The 27,315-nt window shown below is 36.9% G+C and overlaps 2 protein-coding genes across 2 annotated transcripts in view; both read right to left on the reverse strand.

The window, feature by feature from the left end:
• The window catches only part of ANKRD42 (ankyrin repeat domain 42), a 45,244-nt gene extending 23,234 nt beyond the window's left edge, over window positions 1-22,010 (reverse strand). Inside the window, exons 1-7 of the mRNA XM_063094314.1 lie at window positions 21,904-22,010; window positions 18,244-18,320; window positions 12,929-12,931; window positions 11,776-11,883; window positions 6,162-6,281; window positions 5,095-5,230; window positions 661-861 (exon numbers count right to left, since the gene is read on the reverse strand). Of these exons, the coding sequence (XP_062950384.1) occupies window positions 661-861; window positions 5,095-5,230; window positions 6,162-6,281; window positions 11,776-11,883; window positions 12,929-12,931; window positions 18,244-18,320; window positions 21,904-21,961 (703 nt within the window). The 5' untranslated portion in view covers window positions 21,962-22,010. The remainder of the gene's footprint in view (window positions 1-660; window positions 862-5,094; window positions 5,231-6,161; window positions 6,282-11,775; window positions 11,884-12,928; window positions 12,932-18,243; window positions 18,321-21,903) is intronic.
• Window positions 22,011-22,060: 50 nt separating this feature from the next.
• LOC134376264 (uncharacterized) lies at window positions 22,061-22,942 on the reverse strand. The gene is made up of 2 exons (XM_063094871.1): window positions 22,205-22,942; window positions 22,061-22,124 (listed from the first exon to the last, which is right to left on the reverse strand). The coding sequence occupies exons 1-2, from the start codon at window positions 22,940-22,942 to the stop codon at window positions 22,077-22,079; spliced, it is 786 nt and encodes a 261-aa protein (XP_062950941.1). The 3' UTR covers window positions 22,061-22,076.
• Window positions 22,943-27,315: the final 4,373 nt, after the last annotated feature.

The raw sequence follows: 27,315 nt of genomic DNA on the forward strand, positions 1-27,315 counted from the left end.
GAAGTGATGACTGCAATTTCCACCTTGGAAGTCTCTGGTCCTAGGCTTATACCCTTGTTCCTTCCCCACCCTCTGCTGGACTAGCAACAACTAGTGAGAGCTTGGAAGAAAATGGTTTCTTGAAAGACTATATGAAATAGATTCACTTTCTAACCACGGCTGTCATATACAGAAATAAACTACTATATCATGTAAGCCACTGAATTTTAGGATTCCTTAGTTATAGCAGTTTAGCCTTTTACCCTAACAAATATACAAAACAACGTGATATATTTTGTATGAACATATATTATGTACCTAAAATACAAAACCATAGAATGAAATGATAAATCTAAAATAACTGTTTACCCTTGAGGGGGAAGAAAAGGTAATGACATTAGGGAAAAAGACCCAAGAGACTTCAACTCTATAATATTTTATCCTTAAATTTAGTGATACAAACAGTGCTCATTATGTTAATCTCTACATATATTTGTCTAAAATATTTCATAATAAAGAATTTGGATGAATGTGTGGACAAGAGTACGTAATAAATTTTAATATAACATTTGCCTTATAACTTCTTTTCCTATTCCATTGATTCTACTTATATCATCATTACCATCTTATTATTATTATTTTTATTATTATATGCTAAAACATTTCAGGTTAATTACTTACTTTCCTGATCTTCTGGATCATTTCCTTCATACTTAGTCCCCTGGATAAACTCTAAAATGTTCTGCTTAAAGAACCTCTGGGCCAGGTCCAATACATTTTCTCCATTATCATTGAAGGCTTTTAAACCTTGTGTTGCACTGCTCATTCTACTGAGTAAGAACTTAAAACAGTGAAGGTGGCCCTCCATGGCTGCTAAGTGAACTATAGGTAAGGGAAAAAAAAAGAATTTAATTTTAAAATTGAAATTATAATAACTTGAAAAAAGAAATAACACTTTAGCTCTAATCCTTATAGAGAATGACTATCTTTGCCCCATATGACAGGGACTTTCCCATTTTTCCAGTCTTCATCTCTTTACACAGTCAGCCTTCTAGTCATGCCAAAGCAGTAGACTAAATTGTTCAACGGTTACACTTACTGGGAGTGCAGAGAGACAAGATGAGGGTCACCAAAGAGCAGGCCCCAGAAAATTATCTTAAAGAGTAAAATCCCAATTATGCAGCTTATAATTACATGAGAAAATGCTTATGATGTAAGATAAATAAATAAATAAAATTTAGTATTTGGGGGAAAAAGTGGAAGAAATAAACTAAAAAGTCACTATGCAAATATAACTGATACTTTATCACTATGCCTTTGTCACTTTTGTATAACAATTTATTATTTTCATTATGAACAAGAAGACTGGATCAAAACTGCAGACTAAGCACACACACTGACCTCACTATTTCTACCCTAAATCCTTGAAAATAATAAAAAATATATTTTTTAAAGCCACAAAGAACTAAAGAAACAAACAAGAATGCCATGAACAAAACAAGAAATTTTAAGGAATCCCTAAAGAAAGTATATTGCGACCAGACTGAGGGACAGCCATAATCCAAACCTTCTGCAAAAAAAAAAAAAGGAATGGTTCTGAGGGTATAACAAGCTTAGAGGCAATAATTTTAAAGACTAAGAGAGTCTTTACACCTCTTAAGAAGTGACGATTTGGGAAATAAGCTAAATCTATGTGCCAACTTTGTGGAGAAGCACAGCAGTGCCCAACTGGCCAGTATACCTCAATAGAAACAAGAAGCCCCAAAGTCCAGAAGGTAAGTTGCTGGCACATACCACTCCATCCTTGGTCAGTTGCTCCTTCCACCAAACAACTCCCCCTGAAACTTAAGACTCCTTTAACTGCCTATTCATCATATACACTTACATTTCTAACTTAACACATCTGTATTAGTCTGTTTATGTTGCTTTTAACGAAATACCTGAAACTGGGTGATTTATAAAGAAAAATGACATTTAAGGCTTACAGTTTCTGAGGCTGGGAAGTCCAAAGCCCATCTGGTGGTGGCAACAGTGACCCAAGGGTCTCACATTTCAAGATGGTGGAAGCAGAGAGAGGAGAGAGACAGCAAAAGGCAGACTCTCCTCTTCTTTTAAAGCCCTCAGAACCACACCCTTGACCACCATTTTTAATGAATTCACTACTGCAGGTTCCTACAACCCAATCACCTCTTCAAGGCTCCACCTTTCAATTACCATAATAAGATTTCCTACCCGCTTAACAGTCACAGTGGTAGCTAAGTTTCTAATACATAAAACTTGGGGAACACGATTCAAGCTTCAGGGAGTTTTGGAGAAACATAAATCAATATACTACAACGTCAAAAACCGAACTCCTTATCCTCCTCGCATATTTTCCTCATTTAGTCTTCCCCATCCAAGTTAATGGAAACTCCCTCCTATCCATGTTGTTCACACCAAAAACCTTGAAGCTATCCTTGACTTCCCTTTCTGTCACTCCACACATTTAATCCATTGGCACATCCTATTGCCTGCTTCAAAATATATACAGAACCCAATTATTTTTCACTATATTTGCTGTCTCTACATTATCCAATCCAAATAGTAGCCTAAATTACTGCATTAGACTCCTACCTGCTCTCCCTATTTCTTATCCTTGCCATCCCCACGCCCTCACTGCAGTCTGTTATGAACATGATAATCAAAATAATCCTCTTGAACATAAGTCAGATTATGTCACTTCTGTGCTCCAAACCCTCCAAAGGCTTCTGTGACCTCTCTGTACTTCCTCATCTATTATTCACCCCCTCATTTCTGTTTTGACCACACTGACTTGCTGTTACTCAAACACACCAGGTACACTTCTGCCTCAGGAGCTTTACACTTGTTGCCTCTTCCTGAAATGTTCTTCCCCCAGGATAGCCACAAGACTTTACCTTATTGTCACTTCCTCAGTGAAGGCTTTCCTGACCACCCTACTTAAACTTCATCCCCTCTAATAACTCTCTACTACGCTTTCCTACTATGTATTTATCCAAACACATATCCCTATTTAATATAATATATATTTTGCTCATTTGTTTTGATGATTGTCTGTCTCTCCCATCCCACCACATGAAGGCAGGGACTTTGTTTTATTTGCTGTGATCACCAGCACCTACAAGCAGGACTGAAACATAGGAGGTGCTCAATAAATGTATGTCAAATTAATGATTTTTTTGAGAGAAGTTTGAACACGAGCAGTATATTCCTGAGGCCACATTCTTAACACTTCTACATTATATAAAATATACTAAACGTGGTTATAAAAGAAACAAGTTAGATTTTTTTTTTAATGAGCATACAAGAGACTAAAAAGGATCAGGCATATTTGACAAAAAACAGCATAAAAATGAAAGTGACCCCTATCTTGTATTATACATAGAAAAGTCAGTTCCAGCTGCATTGGGTATCTAAATATAATGGTAAAACAACGGAATTTCTAAAAGATAATATTAAGGAATGTCTTCATGACCATAGGGTACAGAAAGATTTTTTGAACAGGATACAGAAAGCAGTAGCCATGAAGGAAGAGATTATTAAACTGAATTACAATAAAATTAAAACTTCTATTAATCAAAAGATAACTTAAAAAATGAAAAAGCAAGCCATATAGTGGAAAAGATAATTGCATGAAAAGATATTTGCAACATATGTAACTGACAAAGAACTTATATCTAGAATATATAAAAAATTCCTACAATTCAATTAGAAAAAGATAGATGACCCAATAAAAAACAGGCAAAAGATTTGAACTGGTACTTCACACAAAAAAATGACCACATGGCCATTAAACAGACAAAATGATGTTCAACATCTTTACTCATCAGGGAAATTATAAATTAAAACCACAATGAAATATTACTATAAAACCATCAGAATGACTAAAACTAAAAAAACTAGTAATATCAAGTGTTAATGAGAAAGTGGAGCATCTGAAACTCTTAAGCACCACTAGTGGGTGTGTAAATTGATACAACCAGTTTGGAAAAGCTAAGAAAGCCAGACACAAAAGAATACCAATGTATTATTTTATTCCACAGAGTTCAAAAAGTGAAAAAACGAATTTATATGTTAGAATTTAGTGATTAACTTTGAAGGGGATAAGCAACTGGAAAGACTTCTGGGTGCTAGTAATAGTCTATTTTTGATCAGAATGATGGTTACAGAGAAGTATTCATTTGTGAAAAGTCAATGATCTGTACATTTGAGTTGGGCACTTTTCTGTATACATGCTACACTTCAATTTTTAAAAAATATTTTTAAATGAACAAAATAAGAAGCTACAAAGAGAATGAGAGCAAAATTAACTCATTTTCAGATACACAAAAATTGACCAACAGACCTTCATTAAATGAACACTAAAATAATGTACTTCAGAAAGAAGCAAAAAGATCCCAGATCTTTTTCAAGGGCTAGAAGATGAGGCCAGGGAGGAGCCAAATTATGAAGGTCCAGGATGCCAAACTAAGGAGTCAGAGACTCCACAAAAATCCAGGGAGATTCTAAACAGCAAAGTGATTTGATCAGACCTGTTCATATTAGTCTGCCTGGACTTCCCCTTCATGTGTTTGCTTCTTAAGATTCCTTTAAGACATAACTCAAATATCATTTTCATTCCAATCTCACTGTGATCTATTCCTCTTCTGAATTTCTACAGCATTTCTTAAAGGAAATATGGTGTCAAGAGTCTAGGTTTCAACTGGCCAGTTTATTGCAGGTTAGACAACTACAGAAGCAAATTAACTCAAATATACTAGTTTAAAATATAAAAAAGTTGTCTGTTGGGCAGAGAGGTACAAAGGTAAAAAATAAGGACAATGGACTGTAGATAAAGAAAAAAAATCTGGTGAGAAGAGCAGATCTATATTTAATTTTGCTAATTTCTCTTTTGCTGATACGGTTTCAGAAAAAAAAGAAAACCAATCACATGAGAACCTAACATAGTCATAAGATAAAAAATATTCATGTCAACATGTTTACTACTTCAGTTTTATGAGGAACTAATAGAATAATGAATTTAAATTTCTTAAACATGATCAAACATTTAAAAGTTTACATTAATGAAAAATTAAAATAATTGTTTTTGTTGAATACCTGGAAGGTTTCCATTGTAGTCCACATCTTCTATGCCACATCCCCATTTAATAAGAAGTTGCAAACAGCCAAGCCGCCCGTGAAAAGCTGCATAATGTACAGGTCTCCATTCTCTCTTATCAGTCACACTGGGATCCTAGAAGTAATATTCACAAGGACTCATTTTCTTTCCATTTTGCAGGGAAAACCCTAAGTCTAGCCACTTAATTCTGTAAATGAGAATTGGAGGCTGTTTTTAAAACTGAGACAAACACAAATATAATAGAAAAACTTAACTGCAGCTACTGATTTGAACACATGAGCTAATAAGATATGAGTAAAACTGTATAAAATAGACTTTTTAAAAAGAACAAATCTAGTCACATGAGATAGTTTTTAAAAAGGAACTTAACTAGTCATTTTACTAGCCACAGATTCCAGACCAATAAAATGAGAGGGATGGATTTAAATGATCAAATCATATCATTGAGAACATAAACAAAGAGTTAATGAAAAAATATTTAAAGGCTTTTCACTTTTTCTCTAACTATAGAAACACCAACTATTACCATAATGTCTTCAATATACATGGTTCTTTTTTTATAAAAAGTTATTTTTTTTACAACCACAGGGTAATATTAAAAATAAATATTGCAATAAATAAAATTTCTGGAGAAATAAATCACTTTATAAATTAGTGTAGAAATAAGAGTTTCAAAAGAAACACATACATAGACACACAGAAATTCATAAAGATTTACAGCCACCTAGTTAAAATTTGTTTGGAAGATTCTGAAACTTCCCAGTTATACTCTGAACTGGCATGAAGAACTCAAAGCCTCTAAAATACTACTAAATAGGTTTTTTTGAGAGATGGGGGAAGATTTGTCTGAATTATTGCTCCCATGTTTAAAGATGGAAAAGCTACTCGGGAGAGTGTGGTGCTGATAAAGATGGAAAAGCTAAAGTGAATTTACTTTCCCAAAGTCATATATGGGGTTTAAAAAGTCAGAAAGAGATAACCAATCTACCAAATGCTATTCCATCTATATGATTACACGTTATCACATTATATGATTGTCCCTCACCACTCCACTTCGGAGCAGTATTTGTAAAGTGAAAGAATGTCCATGAGTCGCAGCAAGGTGTAAAGGTGTGCATCCACGATCATCTTGAGATGTCATATTTGCTCCATTGATCATAAGGGCCTAAAAATAGAGAAATAGGAATGAGTCTGCATGAATACGGATGTTAAAGCATAAATGCAGATGCAGATTTTTTAAAGGCAAGCAATTTATTAACTTATAGCTAAATTATTATATATGTTCTTACATAAATGCTATAAGCAAACTGTGAGAAATCCTTAGCTAATCCTAAGAAAATGCTTGAAGTCTTTTTCAACATTTTCTAGAAAACATTTATAATACCTGATTTTGCATTCTGATTTAAGCATGTACATACAATTTATAAGGCACAATTTTCACAAGCTCAGATTAATAACCATGAAGTTAAAATACTTTAATGCTAAGCTAAGCTAATGAAACTGAAATTTAAACTTCTATTTCAAAAGCAGAACCTTTCATTAACTGGGTTTTGAACACAATAAAAGGAATTAATCATTAAAGTAACTAGTCTAAGCTCCAAATCAAGCTTCTAACTGCATCTAAGGAGGTTCCATCAGACTTTGCAGTTGGCCCAGTTTCTATCAATGGGTTGTGTCATATACATAGCACACCCCTCTATAATAATACACAGAGTAATTGGTTTAAAAGAATTATTAGTCCCAATCAAAATCCCAGAAAGTTATTTTGTGAACATCAACAAGACAATTCTAAAGTTTATATGAGGAAAAAGATCCAGAACAGCCAACACAGTATTAAAGAAGAACAAAATTGGATGATCGATATTACCAGACTTAAGTCTTACAGTAAAGCTACAGTAATCAAGACAGTGTGGTACTGACCAATGAACAGACAAATAGGTCAATGGAACTGACCAGAGATCATAGAAATAGACGTACATAAATACAGTTAACTGACCACTGACAAAAGAGCAAAGGCAATGCAATAGAGAAAAGACTGTCTTTTCAATAAATGTTGCTGGAACAACTGGACATCACACACACACACACACACACACACACACACACACACACACACACACACACACACACACACACACACACACACACACACACACACACTCTCTCTCTAGATACAGACCTTCCACCCTTCAAAAATTAATTTAAAATGGACCACAGACCTAAAGGCAAAACATGAAACAATAAAACTCCTGGAAGACAGCATAGGAGAAAATCCAAATGGCCTAGGGTTTGGCAACGGCTTGATAGCCAAAGGCACAATCCATGAAAGAAAGAAATGATTAGTTGGACTTCATTAAACTAAAAATTGCTGCCCTGCAAAAGACACTGTTCAAGAGAATAAAAAGAAAATTCACAAACTGCGAGATATATTTGCAAAAGACATACCAGATAAGGGACTGTTGTCCATAACATACAAATAACTTAAAATTCAACAAAAAGAAAAGAAGCAACCCAATTTAAAAATGGGCCAAAGACCTGAACAGACACACCTCACCAAAGATATACAGGTAACAAATAAGTAGATGAAAAGATGCTCCACATTAAATGTCATCAGGGAAATGCAAATTAAAACAAGATAATACCATGCATCTATTGGAATGGCCAAAATCCAGAACGCTGAAAATACTGAATATTGGTGAGGATGTGGGCAACAAAAACTCTCACTCATTGCTGGTTGGGAATGCAAAATGGTACAGCCACTTTGGAAGACAGTTTGGCAGTTTTTCACAAAATTGTACATAATCTTACCATACAATCCTGCACTTGCACTCCTTGGTATTTACCCTAAGGAGCTGAAAACTTATGTCCACACAAAAACCTGAACATGGATGTTTACAGCAGCTTTAATCATAATTGCCAGAACTTGGAAGCAACTTCATTAGGTGCCTGGACAAACAAACTGTAGTACATCCAGAAAACAGAATATTATTCAGCACTAAAAAGAAATGAGCGTCAAGCCATACTACTGAGTGAATGAAGTCAGTCTTAAAAGGCTACATGCTGTATGATTCCAACTATATGACATTCTGGAAAAGGCAAACCTATGGAGACAGTAAACAGATTAGTGGTTGCCAGCCATGAGGGGGAAAGGGAAGGACGAATAGGTGGAACACAGAGGATTAGGGTAGTGAAACTATAATGGTAGACACATGTCGTTATACATTTGTTCAAACCCATAGAATATACAACACCAAGAGTAAACTCTAATGTATACTATGGACTTTGGGTGATTATGATGTGTCAATGCAGGTTCATCAAATGATGTAACAAATGTACCACTCCAGTGGAGTATGTGGATAACTAAGGATGCTGTGCATCTGTGGGGACAGGATAAATGGCAATCTCTGTACCTTCTGCTCAATTTTGCTGAATCTAAAACTGCTCTAAAAAAATTATTAGTTTTTTTCTCCATCAGCCTTTTTTTTTGGTGACTGGGTGGTACAGGGATCAAACCCTAGACCTTGGTGATGTCAATGCCACGCTCTTACTAACTGAGCTAACTGGAAAGCCCCTCATTTTAGGGGGTTTTTTTTTTCCTTTTTCTTTTTCTTTTTAACCAGTCTACATTTACCAGTATCTCAGCAAACATTTAGGTTTACTCAGCCATAATTCCTATTAAGGGTTTTAGGAAGAATAATCTCCATGATATTGTCCGATTCCCATTAACTAACTAGCCAATAATCATAATAAATGACATATTGAGTGCTTACTGTGTTTTAAAAGTCAGGAAGAATATGAAGACCTATCATCTTAGGGAATTAGGACATACATAGAGATGAAGATGATTAATCAACTATACAAAGTGGTCTTTCAAAAGCAACAACTATATGGTACAGTAACATAAAAGCACCACAAAAGCTCTCAGATAAGAGAGATCACTTTGAGGAAGAGAAGGAAAATCAAGGGAGAGGAAGTGACTTTAACTAATTCATTTGATCCTGATGTCCCTTAAAGTTACAAGACAGTAGTAACTTTACAATGGTTGGACCTACAATTTTTCCACTTTACAATGGTGTGAGAGCAATACTCCTTCAGTAGAAACCATATTTCAAGTATTATATAACCACTCTCTTTTTCACTTTTTGTACAGTATCCAATAAATTACATAAGATATTTAACACTTTTTTATAAAATCGGCTTTGTGTTAGATGATTTTGTCCAACTTTAGGCTAATGTAAGTGTTCTGAGCATATTCAAGACATGCTAGGCTAAGCTATGATGTTCAGTAGGTTAGGTGTATTAAACACATTTCTGACAATATTTTCAACTTAAGATGGATTTATCAGGACATAACCCCATCATAAGTCAAGAAGCAACTACATTGTATTTTCTCCTTCCTCTCATTGCCTAGTTTCTCAAATTAATACCTTGATGCCTCAACTTCAAATCCACCTGCAAACTGGTTGCCATCCCTGTTACTGCATAAAAATACAGCCAACCTCCCCCTATAGGGAGTACTAGTCCCCTTAGTTTTATCCTGTAACTGACATTCTGCCTACCTTCTTAAAATAAAGTTCTTAGCTCACTTCCACAGGCATAATTGATCCTGGCTCTCCTATCTTTCTGATCTCCCGTCTCTGAAATCTTTACTCATTTCTGTTTCCTCCCATACCTACTACTAACATTCTTCAACATTCAGTCTTCAACACTCTAAACTCTTCTCTATACTTATTATTCCTGAAATCTTTGTCTCCAGCACTCTTTTCAACTTCCTGGACCTTCTCTACCTGAATGACTCAGAGGTACCTTAAACTCAACATGTGCCAAATTGAAGTCAACATCTTTCCCTCCAAATCTTCTCTGCCTTCCAGATTTCCCTATCAATTGTGTCATAATTAGTCATTCTAACTGAAACCTTTAAATTCTCATTATATGCTGTCAATGCCTGTTTTGCAAGACATCTTGACTAATTTTCTTTCTTTCCCTCTGCCACCACCTGATTTTATCCTCTCTGGTTAGTGATAACAACAAAAATCTCTAAATGGTCTTCTTACCTTTAAACTCTCTCTTCATTTCTGGTAATCCTGGACACACGTTGCTAGAAAAATTTCCTGAAATACTGCTTTCATTACCTCTTTCCCTGTTAATCTCTATGTGAACGTATATGTATGTGTTTGTATGTATGTGTGTGTGTGTATGTATATATATATATATATATACATACACACACATACATACATACATATATACTCCCTTTCCTACAGATGAACCCAAAATCTTTATTCTACTTCTAAGACATTTTAACAAATCTGGCCTATCCAAACTTAGTTCATAACAATCCACACACCAACCATCTATACTCAGTCAAACGCATATAAATGATATATTCCCTGAACACATCTCCATTTTCCAGTTCAGGGCCTTTACATAGAAGTATGACACAGAGGATAATAGGACAAGTCTAGGTTCAAATCCTGTCTCTGTCACTTGCTTAGGCAAGGTACTTAACACTCTGAATCTGTTTCCTAATATATAAAAAGGGTAACCATAGAACTGCTGTGTTAAATGAGATGATATATGAGAGACTGTGATTGACACATAATAAATGTCCAATAGATGATAATCATTATTTTGATTTGCTCTTCACATATTCCTTGCCTACAATGCTTCCTCACTACTTAACTCTTTAAAATCAATCCATTCTTAAAAGCCTTGGCTGATGTTTTATTTTCTCCTTTTATGATTCCTCTACCTCTTCCTAAGTTCTACAATTCTTCTCACCTATACTTTTCATTAGAATCTTAATCATAGACTTTGCTTTGTATTGTTTTGTAACTCACTGAGTTCCTGTCACTTCAAACAGAATCTCAGGCTTCTTACAGGCAGGGACTATTTGCTTATATGATTCTGTATTCCTCCAAATTCCAGTCTATTTCAGTACACTGATTAAATCTAATTATTCTAATAAACCAGATTCTACCAAGTATTAATGTGTTACCCTGGCCAGGAAATTCATTAAGTAGGGAATTTCAGGCATGACAAGTTCTTAGTCTGTTAGGGCTACTATGACAAAACACCATAAACTGGGTAGCTTAAAAACAACAGAAATTTATTTCTCACAGTTCTGGAGTCCGGGAAGTATAAGCTCAAGGTGCTGGCAGATTCTGTGTCTTGGAAGGGCCTGGTCCTCACAGATGGTGCCTTCTCATACATCCTTATATGGTAAAAGGAGCTAGCTAGCTCTTTGAGGCCTCTTTTATAAGGGCACTAATCACCTCCCAAAAGGCCCCACTCCCAATATCATCACCATGGAGGGGTTAAGATTTCAACATATTTATTTTGAGGGGATACAAATATCCAAACCATAGCAGCAAGCTATAAAGGAGATAATCTGGGCATGTCTCTGACATCTCTCAAAACCATCCGAACAGACAGCTAATTACTTCAGAGACAAAAGGATCTCTGGTTTCATACCACTTATTTAAGTGGATAGTTGATATCAAATTATCTGAGTCATGGAATCCAGTTAAGTTCTTGTTTAGGAAATATACCTAAATCTATTAGATCAAATAATTAGAATAATAGTAATAGACCAACAAAACTATGCTAAAATAACTGAATTTACTGAATTAATAAAAAGAAACCAAAGTTATTATTACCTGCATACAAGCATCCTGACCCCGGATTGCAGCTATGTGAGCTGCTGTCCAACCTCTCATAGTTACTTGTGTGATATCAGCTCCATGCCAAAGCAGCCAATGAAGACACTAAGTTAAGAAAATAACTGTGTTAACAAGTGATAAGGTAGATGTTTTTAACATTTTTTAAAATTTTTGTCTTTTAAAATAGTTTTTTCTGTATATCTCTTAAATTTAGTCTATTATTATAAAATTTCCACTGTAGCCTGAGAAGCATCATAAGTGAATGAGGGGAGCAAGGTGTAAGAAAAACAAAAGCACAAGCACAACAACATGGTAACCAACAGTTGGCCTAATTGTTGGGTAAATGATACAAAGTAGTAAAAACTGTAGCAAACTGGAGAGGACATTCCTTGTCTAGAAGGTGCAACACTATTCAATTACAACCAGTTGCTGCTGTAAGTGAAATGCTGATCCAATGTTGGTAAATATTATGTTTGACCAACACTGTGCAAGCCAAACAAAACATACCAATGTCCCAAATTCAATCAAAGGCTGCCTGTTTGCAATCTCTACCACAGATTTTTCAGTGGTTCCAGGAGCTTTTGTGCCAGAGCAAACATTCTTATTCCGATCATATATTCTAAAAAAATGGCTTATTAAAAAAGAAAAAAGAGAAAGGACATCAAATGCATCTTAAGATTTTTAAAAATTAACCTAAGTCTCAATATAATACAAATTGGCTTGGAGGTCTGGGCCACATATGGGGTACTGTCTTCAGTTCAAGTTTGTAGATTCTACCTCCAAGGAGCCTCTTTCTTTTTAAAAGAATTGATTGTTTTATTGGGTTACATTCTCAAATTGGTCACAGCCATATCATTTGTTAAAAAGGCTTATCATTTAGGTAACGTTTTCCTATCAGAGATTAATGACCAATAAAATATTTTTTTAAGAAAGGTCAATCTCACTAATAATCACAGTAAGTCATTTATTTATTCACTGAATATTTACGAAGAGACTAATACGTGCTAGTGCTTACCACTCACTGTTCAGGTACTAGAGAATAAAGCCACTGTAAACATTCATATACTCACTTTGCATTTCTCTTGGATAAATATGTAGAAGAGGTTTTGTTAGGACATAAAATAAGTATATGGTTAACTTTATAAAAAACCACCTTCGGATCCGTGTACTAGTCAGTGCAAAAAAAAAAAAAAAAATCTGCCCGACTGTTTTGCAAAGTGGTTATACCATTTTACATTCCCACCAACAACGCATGAGAGTTTCAGTTTCTCCATGTCCCTGTCAACACTTGATAAAGTCATTTCTTTTTATTTTGGGCAGCGGAGGTTGTTGCCATTTTTATAGGTGTGTAGTGGCATCTCATGGTTTAAATTTGCATTTCCCTAGAGCACACCCTTGTAACACCAAGGTCAAGGGTTTGGTTCCCAGTACTGGCCAGCTGCCAAAAACAAAAAACAAAACAAATAAATAAATTTGCATTTCCCTAACAGCTAATGATGTTGAACATCTTTTCATATGCTTATCTGTCATCCATATATCCTCTTTGAGAAAGTGTCTATTGAAATCTTTTACCCATTAAAATTTTTTTTTCTTACTATTGAGTTCTGAAAGTTCCTTATACAATCTGGCTACGCGTCTTTAGTCAGGCATATGATTTGCAAAGATTTTCTCCTATGTCTTCTTCTAGAAGTTTTATAAGTCTAAGATTTACATTTATCTATTACCTGTTTTAAATAAATTTTTACATATGGTGCCAGATATGGGTCAAGGTTTATTTTCTTACGTATAAATGTCCAATTGTGCCAGCACCATTTAATGAAAATACTATCTGTTCTCCACTGAATTACATTTGCATTTTTGTCAAAAAAAAAAATCAATTGGCCAATCATCAGGATTTTAGAAATGGCTAAGTGAAGAACCTGGCAAATCCTCCACAAGAACCAATGATAAAGCTAGACAAAATTGTCAAAAACAAACATTTAAAGACTCTAGAAATTGACCAAAGGCATATAATAAAATGGGAGGCATTTATTCAAGAAAATCTACTGAATCTCAGTAAGAACAGGGAGACTCTGTGGTGTTCTTAGCCTGGGCCTACAATTATCCCCTATCCCCAGCTCCATAAAGAATAAAGAAGTCCTACTAGGGTAGACAGCTCCATTGCCCTGCTAGTAGGATTAACTTTATTTGGAACTGAACATGAAAAATTCCATGCCCAGGTACATCGTCAAAAACAATTCTGATCTCATGGCCAACAATCTGGGAAAAGCAACATCAGAGCTAGCCTGATGTCATGATACTGGTTCGAGCAAGCAATAAAAAAAAGGCCAGCCAAAAAATTAATAAGGAAATCAAAGAAATAAGACAGCCAAAGTGGGTCTTCCTAAGATTCCATTTATCCTTTGTAATCTAAAAGGTTGTACACATGCACAAGGCTGCTCACACTCAGGAAAGACTGAAGCGGGCCTAAATTGGCTAGTCATCCTTGGTTAAACACAAGGCCTTGCAAACACATTAAAAAAAAAAAGTTGAGCTGACTTGTAAATTGCTTTGAAAACATTCCTCAAGCCACACACAGACCCATCAGTAAAATATGGAATCTTTACTGGCTCCAAGTATTTTAGCACATCCTCTGACCAATCACTAGCTGACCAGTAAGCTATACTAACCCAGAAGTGATCCTCTAGAAAGTCAGGCTTAAAGATAAACACAACAATTAAAAACAAGAAGAAGAAGAAGCCGAGCAAACATCAGCAACCACACACTGTGGGAGAAACAGACTTCACACAATTAGTCCAAACAAGTCACTAAAAAAAAAACAAACAGGGCTGGTCTGTTAACTCAGTTTGTTAGACCATGATGTAGTACCCAGACCAAGGATTTGGATCTCCCATACTGGCCAGCTGCAAAAACAGAAACAAAAACAAACAAACAAATAGTAACAACCACCCCTGGGCAGGGGATGGGGGAGAAGGATCAGAATCCAGAGTTGCTACGATATATTATCTAAAATGCCCAGTTTTCAAAATGTCAGGTCAAACTAAAAACTTCTAAGTCATACAAAGAAAATAAGAATGTGTAACCCACACACATGAAAAAAGGCTATCAACAGAAACTGTCCCTGAGGGCGCCCAGGTATTAGATTTAGCAAGACTTCAGGGCAGCTGTTATAAATATGTTCAGAGAATTAAAGGAAACTATGTTTAAAGAATTGAAGGAAAGTATGATGACAATGACTCATCACAGAAAAATATAGGTAAAGACAGAAATTATAAAAGAACCAAATGGAAATTCTGGAATTGAAAATTATATCTGTAATGAAAAGTTCACTAGAAGGGGCTCAATAGCAGATATCAGCTGACAGAAGAAAAAATAAAGACTAATAAAGCATAGTTTTCACCAATTGCTAATATAGTGATTATTTTATACTACTAACATGTAAGTACCACAAGTCTTAACAAATTTCAGAAAGGGTAACAAAATGTAAGTGTTAATGCAGTGCTCAAGGAGAGATTTAAGAGATGAACTTTAAGCAGAAATAAAGGCACTAAAATCTTTTGGTTAATACTTATTTTCGTTAAAAATTCCACAACATTTCTTGAACATCTGCTATGCAGTGTGCTAGACCCTAAAATATAAATATAAATTTAATTCAACAAATCTAGCAATATAACAAACATTAAGAAACTACAGTGTGACCCAATATGCCAGATACTAACATCCATGCCAGATGTTATGTAAAAAAGGTAAATAAGATCCAAATGGTAACTTCAAAGAACTCAAAATATAATAGAGAATACAATTCAATGAGCAATAAAATTTGTAAAATGTATAAGATTTAGGGGTAACACTAAGTAGCTAGTTGAGGGATACTGAGGGGGAATACACAGAAGGCTTTAACAAGTTGGTGCTTCCTGACCTGGGCTTCAACCAGGTAATCAGTGGGAAGAGGTGAGAACAGTACGAAATAATAGACTAGTTTGGGAAAAGATAATAGTTACTAGTACTCCAATAAATAAAACAAGTTGATGGGAGATGAGGTTGGAGAGATAAGTTGTACCGTGTTAAATAGTTTGAACTTTATCCTACAGCAGAGAGAATCAGTACAGGGTTTTAAGTAATATCAGATTTTAGTTTTGCATAGAAAACTTTGTATACAGGATATAGAGTAGAGGTGGATGAGACAAGAAAAGAAGAAAATCAATTATATGTAAGGCAATGGCTATGAGGATGAAGAGGACAAATTGGGGAGACAAAGATGGAACAGAACAAACTGATGTAGTGACCAGTTCTCACTGCATCAATGTGCATCATAAAGTGCACCTTCACCTAGACATATGTTGATAATGTGTTTTGCTTCTCTGAAACACTGAGACAACTCAACAATAATTCAAAGGCTATTACCCTGGAAAGCTAAGAAAGGGAGGGAAAAGAACAATGGTTTTAGTTTCAGACACTTGAATTTGAGATGCCAGTCAGATATGCATAAGCTATTTATTGATCAAGCATCTGATACATAATCCAAAAGTCAGGAGAGGAAGCAAATAAATGAATTATGTAGAAGTGATAAAGCCAAAGAAGTATAAAAGACTGCCTGGAGAGAGAGTATAAAGTAGGAAAGAGAAGGCCAATGGCAGAAGTGTAAAGAATACCTATATATATACAGAGTAGGGAGGGTAAGTTAACCAAAGAAGACTAAGTGAGAGTAATCAGAGATGCTGAAAGGGTACCAGGAAAGAGATGAAATAAACGATATATAAAGATGTCCTCTTTGAATATGGCAGAGTAAAATCAGTATTTTTCCCCTTCTCTCCAAAATTACCCAAAAACAAAGACCAAGAAAAACAAAAAGAAAACTCCAACTTTGATGAAATTAGAAGACATCTGTAACCCAACCACAAAACAGATGACAAAGCTGCAGATTGAACAAGGATGTGGGAGGAAACAGCAGAGAGATACCTACCCTGGGCTATAAGCTCACAAAAAACCATCAAGGTACTTTTTTCCCAAGTGAGAAGAATCCTCTGAAAGGTCAAAGCAAAACTCCCTTCTTTACAACAATTCAAGTGATAGAGACACAAACTGATAGAGATTCTCCAGACCAGATTTAGTTACAAGAAGCAGAGAAGTTCAACAACAAAGGAGAAATCACAGAAAACAGCCATATTTGTAGAAAGTAGCCTATGTTTGTGTGGCAGGGGTGAAAAAGAGAATGACCTACTATGGCCTACAGGCTGGGGAAATGTAGTAACTAAAAATAAGCCCCGCACATGCAACCTTGAATAATGAGAAAAATTCCAGTTGGCCTTGTACACAGTCCAAAAATAAGAAGACTTGCATAAAAATATTCACTTAAGCATTGTTTGTACCAGTTAAAAATTGAAACAATTAAATATACTTCAATAGGAAAATGTACACCGAGGTAAAAGATTCAGATCCCTGTACTGGCCAGCCACCAAAAAAAAAAAAAAAAAAAAAAAAACCAACAAAAAAAGAAAAATGGATATATTCTGATATCATTCTAAGAATAAACTATTACAACATGGCTGAAAGAAATGAATTAGAGTACACACATGTAACCACATGGTTAAAACTCAAAAGCATATTGCCAAACAAAAAAAACCAAACTGTAGAATGATATATATAATGTGATGTTATTTATATAAAGTATAATTTCACTCAAAACAATTACATAATTTTATGTATTAATAGTGTAAAACATAGATGGGAATAATAAACACCAAAATAAGGGTAAGGGTAATAGCTATCGCTGGAGTTGAAAGGAGAGGAATAGCAACTGAGAGGGGTGCTCAGGGACTTCAAATGTATGGGCAATATTCAATTTCTTTTCTAAAAATCTGAAGCAACTATAGCAAAAATGTTAGGATAAGTATTCATTATGTTAACCTCTATAAGTTATCCTCTATGTTTGAACCCAGACACCATATTATGAGGAAGCAAAAACTAGCCCGGGTGAAGAGACCTCACAAAAAGGCTGACATGAAAAGGAATTCAGGTGCCCAGTCCATAGCTAGCATCAACAACCAGACATCTGAGTGAATAAGCCTTCAAAAGATTCCAGTCCCAGCTTTTGAAACTTCCAGCTGAAGACCAGACTTAATGGAGCAGAGACAGTTGTGCCTGGGATCCAAATTCCTGGTTCACTCATGAGCATAAATAAATGGTTATTTTATGACACTAAGTTTGAGGATAATTTGTTGAAAAGCCCGAGTGAAGTGGAACACCCAAATGTTAGACTGAATTGAAAAGAAAAACATTTGTAGTACCTAGCAGAACGTCTCAGCTCTGTTCACTAAATTTACAAAATTGCTATCAATGTAAACTTACCTCAGTTTAATAATATGTATATCTTCTTACCTCCAAACTTCCAGAATGTGCTGCCCAATGTAAAGGTGTAAATTTATGGAGAACATCAACTTCATTAATGCTGGCTCCACGTTCCACTATTTCTGAAAGCTGCTTTACATCTCCAGCTCGTACTGCATCATGTATGCTACCAAAATGCACCTTCTTCCTGGCACCTATTGAAAAATCAAATTTCTTAAAATATATTACAGAACAATGAAAAAAAAAAGGCCTAAAGCAACGATTCAACAGAAAGCACAAAATCACTTTGGCTTGCCAAATACTTTTCTACAAAGTTGTTTGTGATTAAGGTCTTTATCAGACTTCAAGTGTCAGCTCTGACACATAAAGAACATGGAGATTGACACTCCCGTTCTTTTATGAAAAAACTGAATAAACCAAAAATCAAGTTTTCTTGGACCCATTAGAGAGCTGAAGCCACTCCAAATCTATAGGGACAGGCAAATACAGAGAAACGTAGTCGAGTTCAGCTTACCTGGAGCAGAAGCTGCTGGAGCCATAAACTGGTGGAAGCACTTACATGATCATTTTAATGAATTGCCTGGGGCTGTGTATGGACTAGCCTAAGAATGAGAAATAGCTGGGGTCACAGTCCTGGGGAACCCCTACACTTTCACAGATTTTTTGCCTCTAGAAACCCCACCACATTATCACTATGAAAAGCCAAGAAAAATGACCTCACGTCTTTGGCAAGGGGAAGGGGGAATATAAACGTTCTGAAGTATGTCCAGTGTTCTACACCCCAGTGAAAAAGACTTTACCAGAGCCTTATCTCACATATGCAGATATATTTTATTAACATTTTTCTTATCTTTCTAATCCATATGTCTTACACTAAGAAAGGAATGACAGGTCACAGTTTTTAGTTCATACACTCTAGTGTTTTATATTTAATAATTTAATGTACCAAACACCAAGAGTGCATTGTCAAAATTACCATACTAAGAAATATTTTAATGAATATTATAAACTAGAGGCAATAAAGGTACCTAAACATAAACAGACTGTTATTGGAGAAGAAAGAAGGAGTAAAGAGTTCAATTGGAGCACTCCCTAAATAAGACAAACCAAAAAAAGGCATGATTACTGACCTCAGGTTGTTTTGAGAACAACTCACCAACACTTCTGGCAAATGATCTATGCAAACTTATACTACATTTATCTATGTATATGTCCTACGCCCACAATCAGACTGTTAATTTTTAAAGGTCTAGAATCATATCTTACACCAGCCTTTAACAAAATGCTATATGTGCCCTAAAATCCTTTCTAAGCATCTACCATGTGCCAGTTATTATAACACAATGTAAAACAGATATGGTTTTAACACATTTTCCTTCCATCAACACTTTAAAATCTATTTGGATAGATACAATGAAAACAAAAACCCCACTGCAATGACCTCAGACAGTATAGATAAAATTAAGAAGGATAAATCAAAGACATCACAGAGGAGGAGGAAACATTTGAGCAAGATTTTGAGGAAAAATTAAGAGATATGCATATGGAGAAGTAAGCAAGAAAGGCATGCGTGCGCACACACACACACACACACACACCCCACACCAAAAAAAAACAATGTTTAATGATGTTCATCCCTTAGGTCACACCTTTATTCTTCTCCTTTATTTTAGCACTGCAAGACCTACAAATGGTGTTCTACACTGATCCATTTTGTACAGGGACACTCTAATTCATCTTATACAGGAATACTTCATGCCCAGTATTGCGTCATAATCCTGTTCCAAACTGCTATTGGTTGGCCACTGCTAGTCCACAAAACAAATTCCAAACTCTTATTATGACAGTCTATACTCTCTCATAATGTGGCTCCATCTAATTTTACGGCTTTCTTCTTACCATATTCCATCCCAATTCATTCATTCATCCATTCATCCATCCACTCAACATTAATTTGGTGTCTACCATAATGATAAAAAGTTAAAGACATGGTCTCTACCCTCAAGAAACTCACAGATTAGTAGAGAAGATATAAACACAAATTATAAAAGAATAGGGTAAGAGCAATGACAGAAATATTCATAAGAACTTATGGAAGAACAGATGAAATCTAACTCAGCTAGGGTAGGAGGGAAGGGAAACATAAAGGATTCCCCGGGGAAAGTAACATCTAAGATGAATCTCCAAGAATGAGCAGGAGTATGCCAGGTAAAGTGGGAGCAGTGAAAGGCATCCTAGACAGTGTGAACAGTAGGATGTGGTCAAAAAACCACTAAAAAAAAAAATCTTATCATGGAAGCATAAAGTGGAAGAAGAGGTTAAAACTAGACAAGAGACAGATTATGGTGGAACTTGTAAAAACTTAGACTTGGGCAGACAGTGAAGAATCACTGAGGAATTTTAAACAGAAGAATTACAATGATTAGATTTGTAATGCTGAGTTGATATGGCTGGCTGCAGTAAGGAGTATTTACTGGGGAGCAAAAAGGCAAGACCAGAGAGTCAGAGAGACTACCTAAGAAAACAGCTCCATAGTCTAGACCTGAAAGACTGAGACTAAGATAGTGGCAGCGGGAACAGAAAAGGAGACAGATTCAGCAAATATTAATGTAAATAAGATGAACTGCACTTGGATGGATATAGTGGGTGAAATAGGGAAGAGAAATAGGGTAACTCCGGGATGTCTGACTTAGTCACCTAGTGCTGTGCTACCATTAATTGAGACAGCAAACACTGAAGGACAGATAAGAAGTGCGGATACCAAATTACATTTTGGACATGTTGATCTTGAGGTGCCCAGAGAAGATTTCCAGAAGGGAAATATATATAAGTGTGAAGCTCAGAGAGGAGATGTGGAATTCAGGTTTCAGTGGTAGGTGTGTCTCAGTATTAGAAAGCTTTTTCTGACACCCATCCTCACCCTGTACTGGAACCAATGCACACTACTGTCCTTAGTCATTATTTGCTCAGTATTTATCTTCACCACTGGAAAGTATGGTATGTGCCTGTCTTCTTTACTGATATTTCCTTAAACACAGCACATAGTAGGCACCCAATAAATAGGAGGGTATTTCAAAAAGTTCTTGGAAAACTAGAATTAAAAGTTAATACAGGGGCTGGCTGGTTGGCTCATTTGGTAGAGCGTGGTGCTGAAGACAAAAGGGTTAATTTAAGTGTTCAGATCCCCGTACTCACCAGCAGCCAAAAAAAAAAAAAGATCATACAAATATTTCCATGAACTTTTTGAAGACCCGCTCATGTTTACTGGATGGAGGAATGAAAAACATAGATTTGAGGGACATTAGTAGGATTAAAGCCATGGTACATGACAAGAAAAAGAGGACCAGTGATGGCACCATAAGTGAAAAAAGCAACATTTAATGAGAGGATGGAAGAAAAGGAGTCAGCAAAAGAAAGGGAGAATAAATAAAGTGGAAAGAAGGAAAACTAGGTAAGTTAATTTGTCATCTCCACAGGGCCAAATGATGCAGAGAAGCCAAGTAAGAACTTAAAAGGGTTTACAAGATTTAACAAGAGTTGATGTCAATCTAGGCAAGAAGTCTCAAAGAATGCAGATGAAAAAAGGGAGGAAAGCTGAAATGAGGATGGGGGACAGCTGAACAGTTTTGGGACCCACTAAAAATAGATTAAGAAGGGGGAAGCAGAAGTGTGACGACCCGGAAAGGGAAACGCCAGAAAAGGCTTAGGCATTAGCGGGATGAAGGTGAAAAAAAGGAATGTGGCAGAGATACGGGCCAACGAAATAGTTTGACTCACATGGGTTTGCAGTCTCCCTAGAGGAAGTGGAGGGTACTGAATTGGCCACCCCGGGCATGGTGCAACCCCTCCGATTCTGGGAAGGAGTTGAGTCCAGGCCCCTGCTGCTGCGACGGTCTTCACTTGATCTCACCCACGAGCTATTGCAGCAGCAGCGGCCGTCTTCGTCGTTGTCACTGGGACAGGGGCCACGGTCCTCCTTTGCTTTCTCCCAGGGGACTCTGCAGCGGGAAACTTCGTCTTCACTTTTTCTCTCCCACAAGCCACTGAGGCGGCGGCTGGAGTCTTCGCTGACACTCACCTCGGAGGAGTCACTGGCCGCGTAGCCTTGGTCTTCACTTACACCGTCCCAAGAACTACTGAGGCTGTGGCCATCGACACTCCCTCCCTCCCAAGAGCCACTGAGGCGGCGGCTGCGGTCGTCACTGACTTTCTCCCCGGAGTCGCTGGTTCGGGGGCCCTGGATTTCAATACCTGCCCCCCAAGTACCACTGAAGCGGAGGCCGCGGTCTTCTCTGACCGTTCCCCCGGAGTCACTAGTTTCGTGGCTGCCAACTTCACTTAAATTCACGTCGCTGCTGCGGAAGCCACGGCTGTGACGGTAGCCACCATCTCCCCTAATTCTCTCCCGAGAGACACTGCGGTGGTAGGCTAGGTCTTCGCTGACTCTTCTCGAGTCGCTGCGGGAAAAGCTGACGACTTCACTTATTCTTCTTGCGGAGACCCTGGAGCGGCAGTTACCGTCTTCATGTTTTCTTTCTCCGTCGTCGCTGCAACGGAAGTCCTGGTCCTCGCTAACTCTTTCCCTTGACTCGGCGCCGCCATGGCCGTATCGGCCGTTTATCCTCCACACGTGGTGGCTAATGCGGCGGCCGCCGTCTTCTTTTGCTACTCCCCGTGAGGCGCTGTGGCGGCGGCCGCCGTCGACCTGTACCTTCTCCTCCAAGTCGCTTTCCAGCGTCCCCTCCAGCAGCGAGGCTAGAGTAGTGGTGGAACCATCGCCTTGGAAACGAGTAAACTTCCGGCGTGCTGCAGTCATTTCCGGTTCCTCACGGCCTTACGTCTCTTCCGGCTTCCTTTCACCTTTTTCAAGGCTTCGCCTCTAGAGAACTCGGCTGCTGATACGGACCGATTTTCGATGGGAATTGTTCGGTCTCACACGAGTCTATCTAGGCCCGTTTCTGGAACGGTCTGTCGTCGATCACGTTCTCCATTTCTCAGCGACCCAAGTGGAGGCCCCAGGATCACAGTCTGCGTAGGTGACCTGTATGGTGCGGGCCGGGCGGGGCCTTTTCGTCCTTGGCAAACCTAGTATGTTTTTCAAGTGCTTGTTGGAAGAGAATCTGTTCTTACCCTGTCATTTCACAAGTATGGAAAAGACCTAAAGGAGAAGTTAGCGGCTTCAGCCGCTGTCTTATTGAGTGCTTTCTAGTGGCAGGTTCTTTGATAACCACTTGTTAGGTGTTATTCCCGTTTCACAGGTCAGCAGACTCAAGATATCAGTAATTTGCTGAGGCCAAACAGTAGGTAAGTTGTAAAGCAAGTATGAAAACAGAGACCATTAATCAAAAGACTACTCCAGGTCTTCTGACCCCAAATCCTAGGTTCCTTTCGCGGTAACGTGTTTCCTTTTAACAGTTTGGCCCAAATCTTTTCTCTTCAACCGTGTTGCTTAACACATATTCTTCCATTAACTATTTGTTGCAAACATATGGGTCAGATTTTGTGCTACCAGCCGAGAATGCAGAAATTAGTAATAATTCTCCGTCCTCCAGAGATATCACTCACCTTGATACCCTCTCAGGTCCTTTTTTCCATCCTTATTGCCTTGCCATACATATCTTCTACCTTCAGGAATAGTGAACTGGGGTCCTGGAAACACACCATACTCTTTTATAGCTCTGTGCCATTATATATGCTGTTCCTTCTACCAGGAAACTAGCCTGCCCTCTGCCCAGTTTTATTCTGTGAACACATTTGCGAAATTCCACTGACCCTCTCTCTCCTCTCTTGAGATACAGTAGATTGCCTTTCTTGAACTTCCATAGGCTTTTGTTATATTAGTAACTGCCATTTATTGAATTCATATGATCTGTCTGGCACTGTACTAAGTACTTGATATTAGTTTTCTTGTTTTGTCCTTATTATAACCTGCCAGACTAGGTATTACTGTTCCTTTTTACAGATAGAAAAATAAGGCACAGGATTTAATTGCCTGAGGGTACACAGATAATTAGTAGTAAATACCTGAACTGGGATTCCAACCTAGGTGTTTGATTTTGCTGCACATGCTTCTCAAAGATTTTGAATTTCCACAGCCTTTATTAAATCACATATCACATGGTGTTGTAATTACCTATTTAACAGTTGATCCTCACCTCACATCCCAAGAACTCTGAGCTTCTGGAAGAAGCCATTCCTAACATCTAGAATATTTAATTCAAGGGAAAGGCTTAGTAACTGTTGGGTGGGTGAGTGAGTGGGTTGATCATTTGTCAGGTTGATGAGCTTACTGGCTGAATATAAAGTTTTTCACTGTTGGAAGGGAATTTGGGATTAGTTATCCCAATTCCCTCATTTATAGAAATGGGATAACTGAGGTGTTTTCTCTGCCAAACATGTATTGCATTATTAATGTGGGCCAGTTACTATGCTAAGTGATTTGCAAATATTTTCAAACTTAATCTGTATTGTTGTTTTTATTTTTACAGGTGAACAGCTCAGATTTGACCAAGATCACATAAGTAGGAGTTGGGGGATTAGAACCCATTATGACTGACTCCAATAATATTTAAATATTTAATAATAATTAGATAAAGTCTTTAGTTTTTGCTTTGCTGTAAGGAGTGGATAAACTCAATAAGGGAATGATGTAGCATATGACAAATCCTTAAAGGATATACACATGACAGGAAGGATCAGAAAAGTGAACAGAGAAACAAGTAGCAGAAAAGTTCCCAAAATAAATTTAAAAGGAATTAAAATAAAAGGAGAAATTAATGAAATAGAAAATAAGACTGATAATAATAGGTGGAATTTGAGAAACACAATAAATAGATACTGTTAGCAAATCTGAGGAAGAAAAAGAACAGTATTGGGAAAAAAGGGAACATACTACAAATATGACATGAAGGAGACTTCAGAAATTAGAAGTGAATATTTTGTGTAATTTTCTACTAATAATCTTGAAATTGTCTTGCACAATTTTATAGGAAAATATAAATTTCATAAAATTGGTTCAAGAGTTAGAAAACCTTAATAAACTGATAAACATACAAGAATATCCTAAAGTAGTCTAGCCCTGACAAGAGTCACCAGGAACAAGGTGTAGAGAGGATGGAGTGCTTCCCAGCCATTAAACTAGCATAACCCTGACAACTCTAACTAACCCTGTCAAAATTTTTAATGTGTATTACCCACGAACCAGCAACTATCTGGTTGCTCAGATGTTTGTATTATGATAGTCATTGCAACACTTTGCACTTGTAAATAACTAGAAAGAAACTTGAATATCCATCAGTAGAAGAATGGCTAAATAAATTATCCTGCATTTATCAGTGGTAGAAATGCAGATTTACATGCATTAATCAACATGGAAAGAGTTGTAAGATACTGGCAATGAAAAAAGACACTAAACAATATGTATGTTATCTTATCTAATTTTTAAAAATTACTTTGTAAAAGGATTTTTTAACGTTTAGAAAGGATCTATACCGGATTGTTAACTCAGTCATTAACTTTATAGAGCAAGAAAGAGATGGTGTGAAAGGGAAGTTTATTTTTTATACTTGCATTATATGATTTTTAAAAAAAGTTTTTTTAATCCTTCCTAATAAAAATACAGAAGCCCAGAAAAACATGTAATGTTACATAAAGATAGTTTTAAGGAAGCATATGTAGACCAAGAAAGATAAAGAGGCTAAAGCACATTGGTTTTGGAAAGGAGTTGCTGTTAATAGCCAAGAGAGCAATTTTAATAAAATAGTCAAGATGCAAAAACAATGCACAGGATTTCAAGGTAAGTGACTATGAAGGAAGTTTCTCAAGTGAAACAAAGCTCAGAACACACTGGAGAGGGCATCTCAGCATTCCAGAGATTGGAACCCTTTGGGGGGTACTCCAGAGTGAGCCATGGTCCAGTTAGTAAAAATGGCTAGTCTTCCACCTCTACCTCAGTTTTCCCAAAGTGGGGTGATAAAGCAGGCTATCCCCCTAATCCCCCATAAACCAGCTCTTTGCATATAGTTCCAGAAGAGAAAGCAGGGACAACCCCAAGCAAAAAAATGGATTTTGGTAACCATCTCTACGCCTTTCTGCCCAAGTACCCTCTTTTACCTCCCAGGCATTCTTGCTCTCCTTTTAGTACCCATCCCCAAATCCTCACTGGGATACCCTATGAGTACTTTTTGACTATTAAGCTTACTCTTCCCCATCTGCCCAACAAAATGCCCATTATCTGAGGGAGTTGACCCACTTAAAATTAGGAGAAAATTTCCCACTACAGAAGTTCAGTACTTTCTTGACAAATAGCCTCCTTATTTTCCATTTTTACCTCCTCTTTAGTCAGCCACATCTTTCCGTTTGCAAGTGTGGTTACAGTCTCCTTAGATTTTCCTGAATTTATTGTATAAACTTCTCACTGGGCACTTATTTGGCACTAAATAGAATGTAAGACCAGCCAGCCAGAAAAACATAACTGAAATACAGAATTCTATTTTAGGTTATACTGTTATATGAGAATTTTAAATTTTTTTATGTATAATTAAGTCCTTATTTTTCTCCCCAAAGTTTATTATATTTTTAGCTGACGTACAGTGAGATTGCTTTGTATTTTCCAGAACATCAAAGTTGGAAGTTTTAAGTAGGAAAATTACATTAAAACTAGGACATCGTGGAGCTGGCCAGTTAGCTCATTTGGTTAGAGCATGGCCTCAAAACACCAAGGTCGAGGGTTCAGTTCCTCATACCAGCCAGCTGCCAAAAAAAAAAAAACCCCAGGACATTAAATATCTAGATTTTAGAGCATACAAAATATTCCTTTTATCTATACTCACAGACTTCAGCTCTTAAGAGACAATGTTCCATCTTCTCTGGGGCTTCCTTCAGCTTTCATTCTGCACGTTCCATTGTGGATTACTAGTTCCATTTTTCCTTTTCATTTGGAGCTAAAATATAATGTTGCTGATTTCTGCATTAGTTAACCAGATTCGACTGATCATTAGAATCAGTGGTGGAGCTTCTTAAATATTAGAGGTGCCCCAAATGAGAACAAAATGAGACTGTCTAGAGGTAAGGGCTCTCTTAAAATTCACTATAAATGATTCTAATGCACAGCCAAATTCGGGGCAGATCTTGGTCACTACATCTGACCCCCTACCTCAGAGAAAATAGGAATTGAACTCTCAATTCCAA

The sequence above is a fragment of the Cynocephalus volans genome, chromosome 4, assembly GCF_027409185.1.
Source record: "Cynocephalus volans isolate mCynVol1 chromosome 4, mCynVol1.pri, whole genome shotgun sequence".
NCBI lineage: Eukaryota > Metazoa > Chordata > Mammalia > Dermoptera > Cynocephalidae > Cynocephalus > Cynocephalus volans.

Excerpts from the sequence above, each read along its gene's own strand:
- LOC134376264 (XM_063094871.1), bottom strand. The coding sequence starts at position 22,942 with ATGACTGCAGCACGCCGGAAGTTTACTCGTTTCCAAGGCGATGGTTCC. Across the intron at positions 22,125-22,204 it reads CGGCCAGTGACTCCTCCGAG|AGTCCCCTGGGAGAAAGCAA; the intron begins GTGAGTGTCAGC and ends TTCCCGCTGCAG.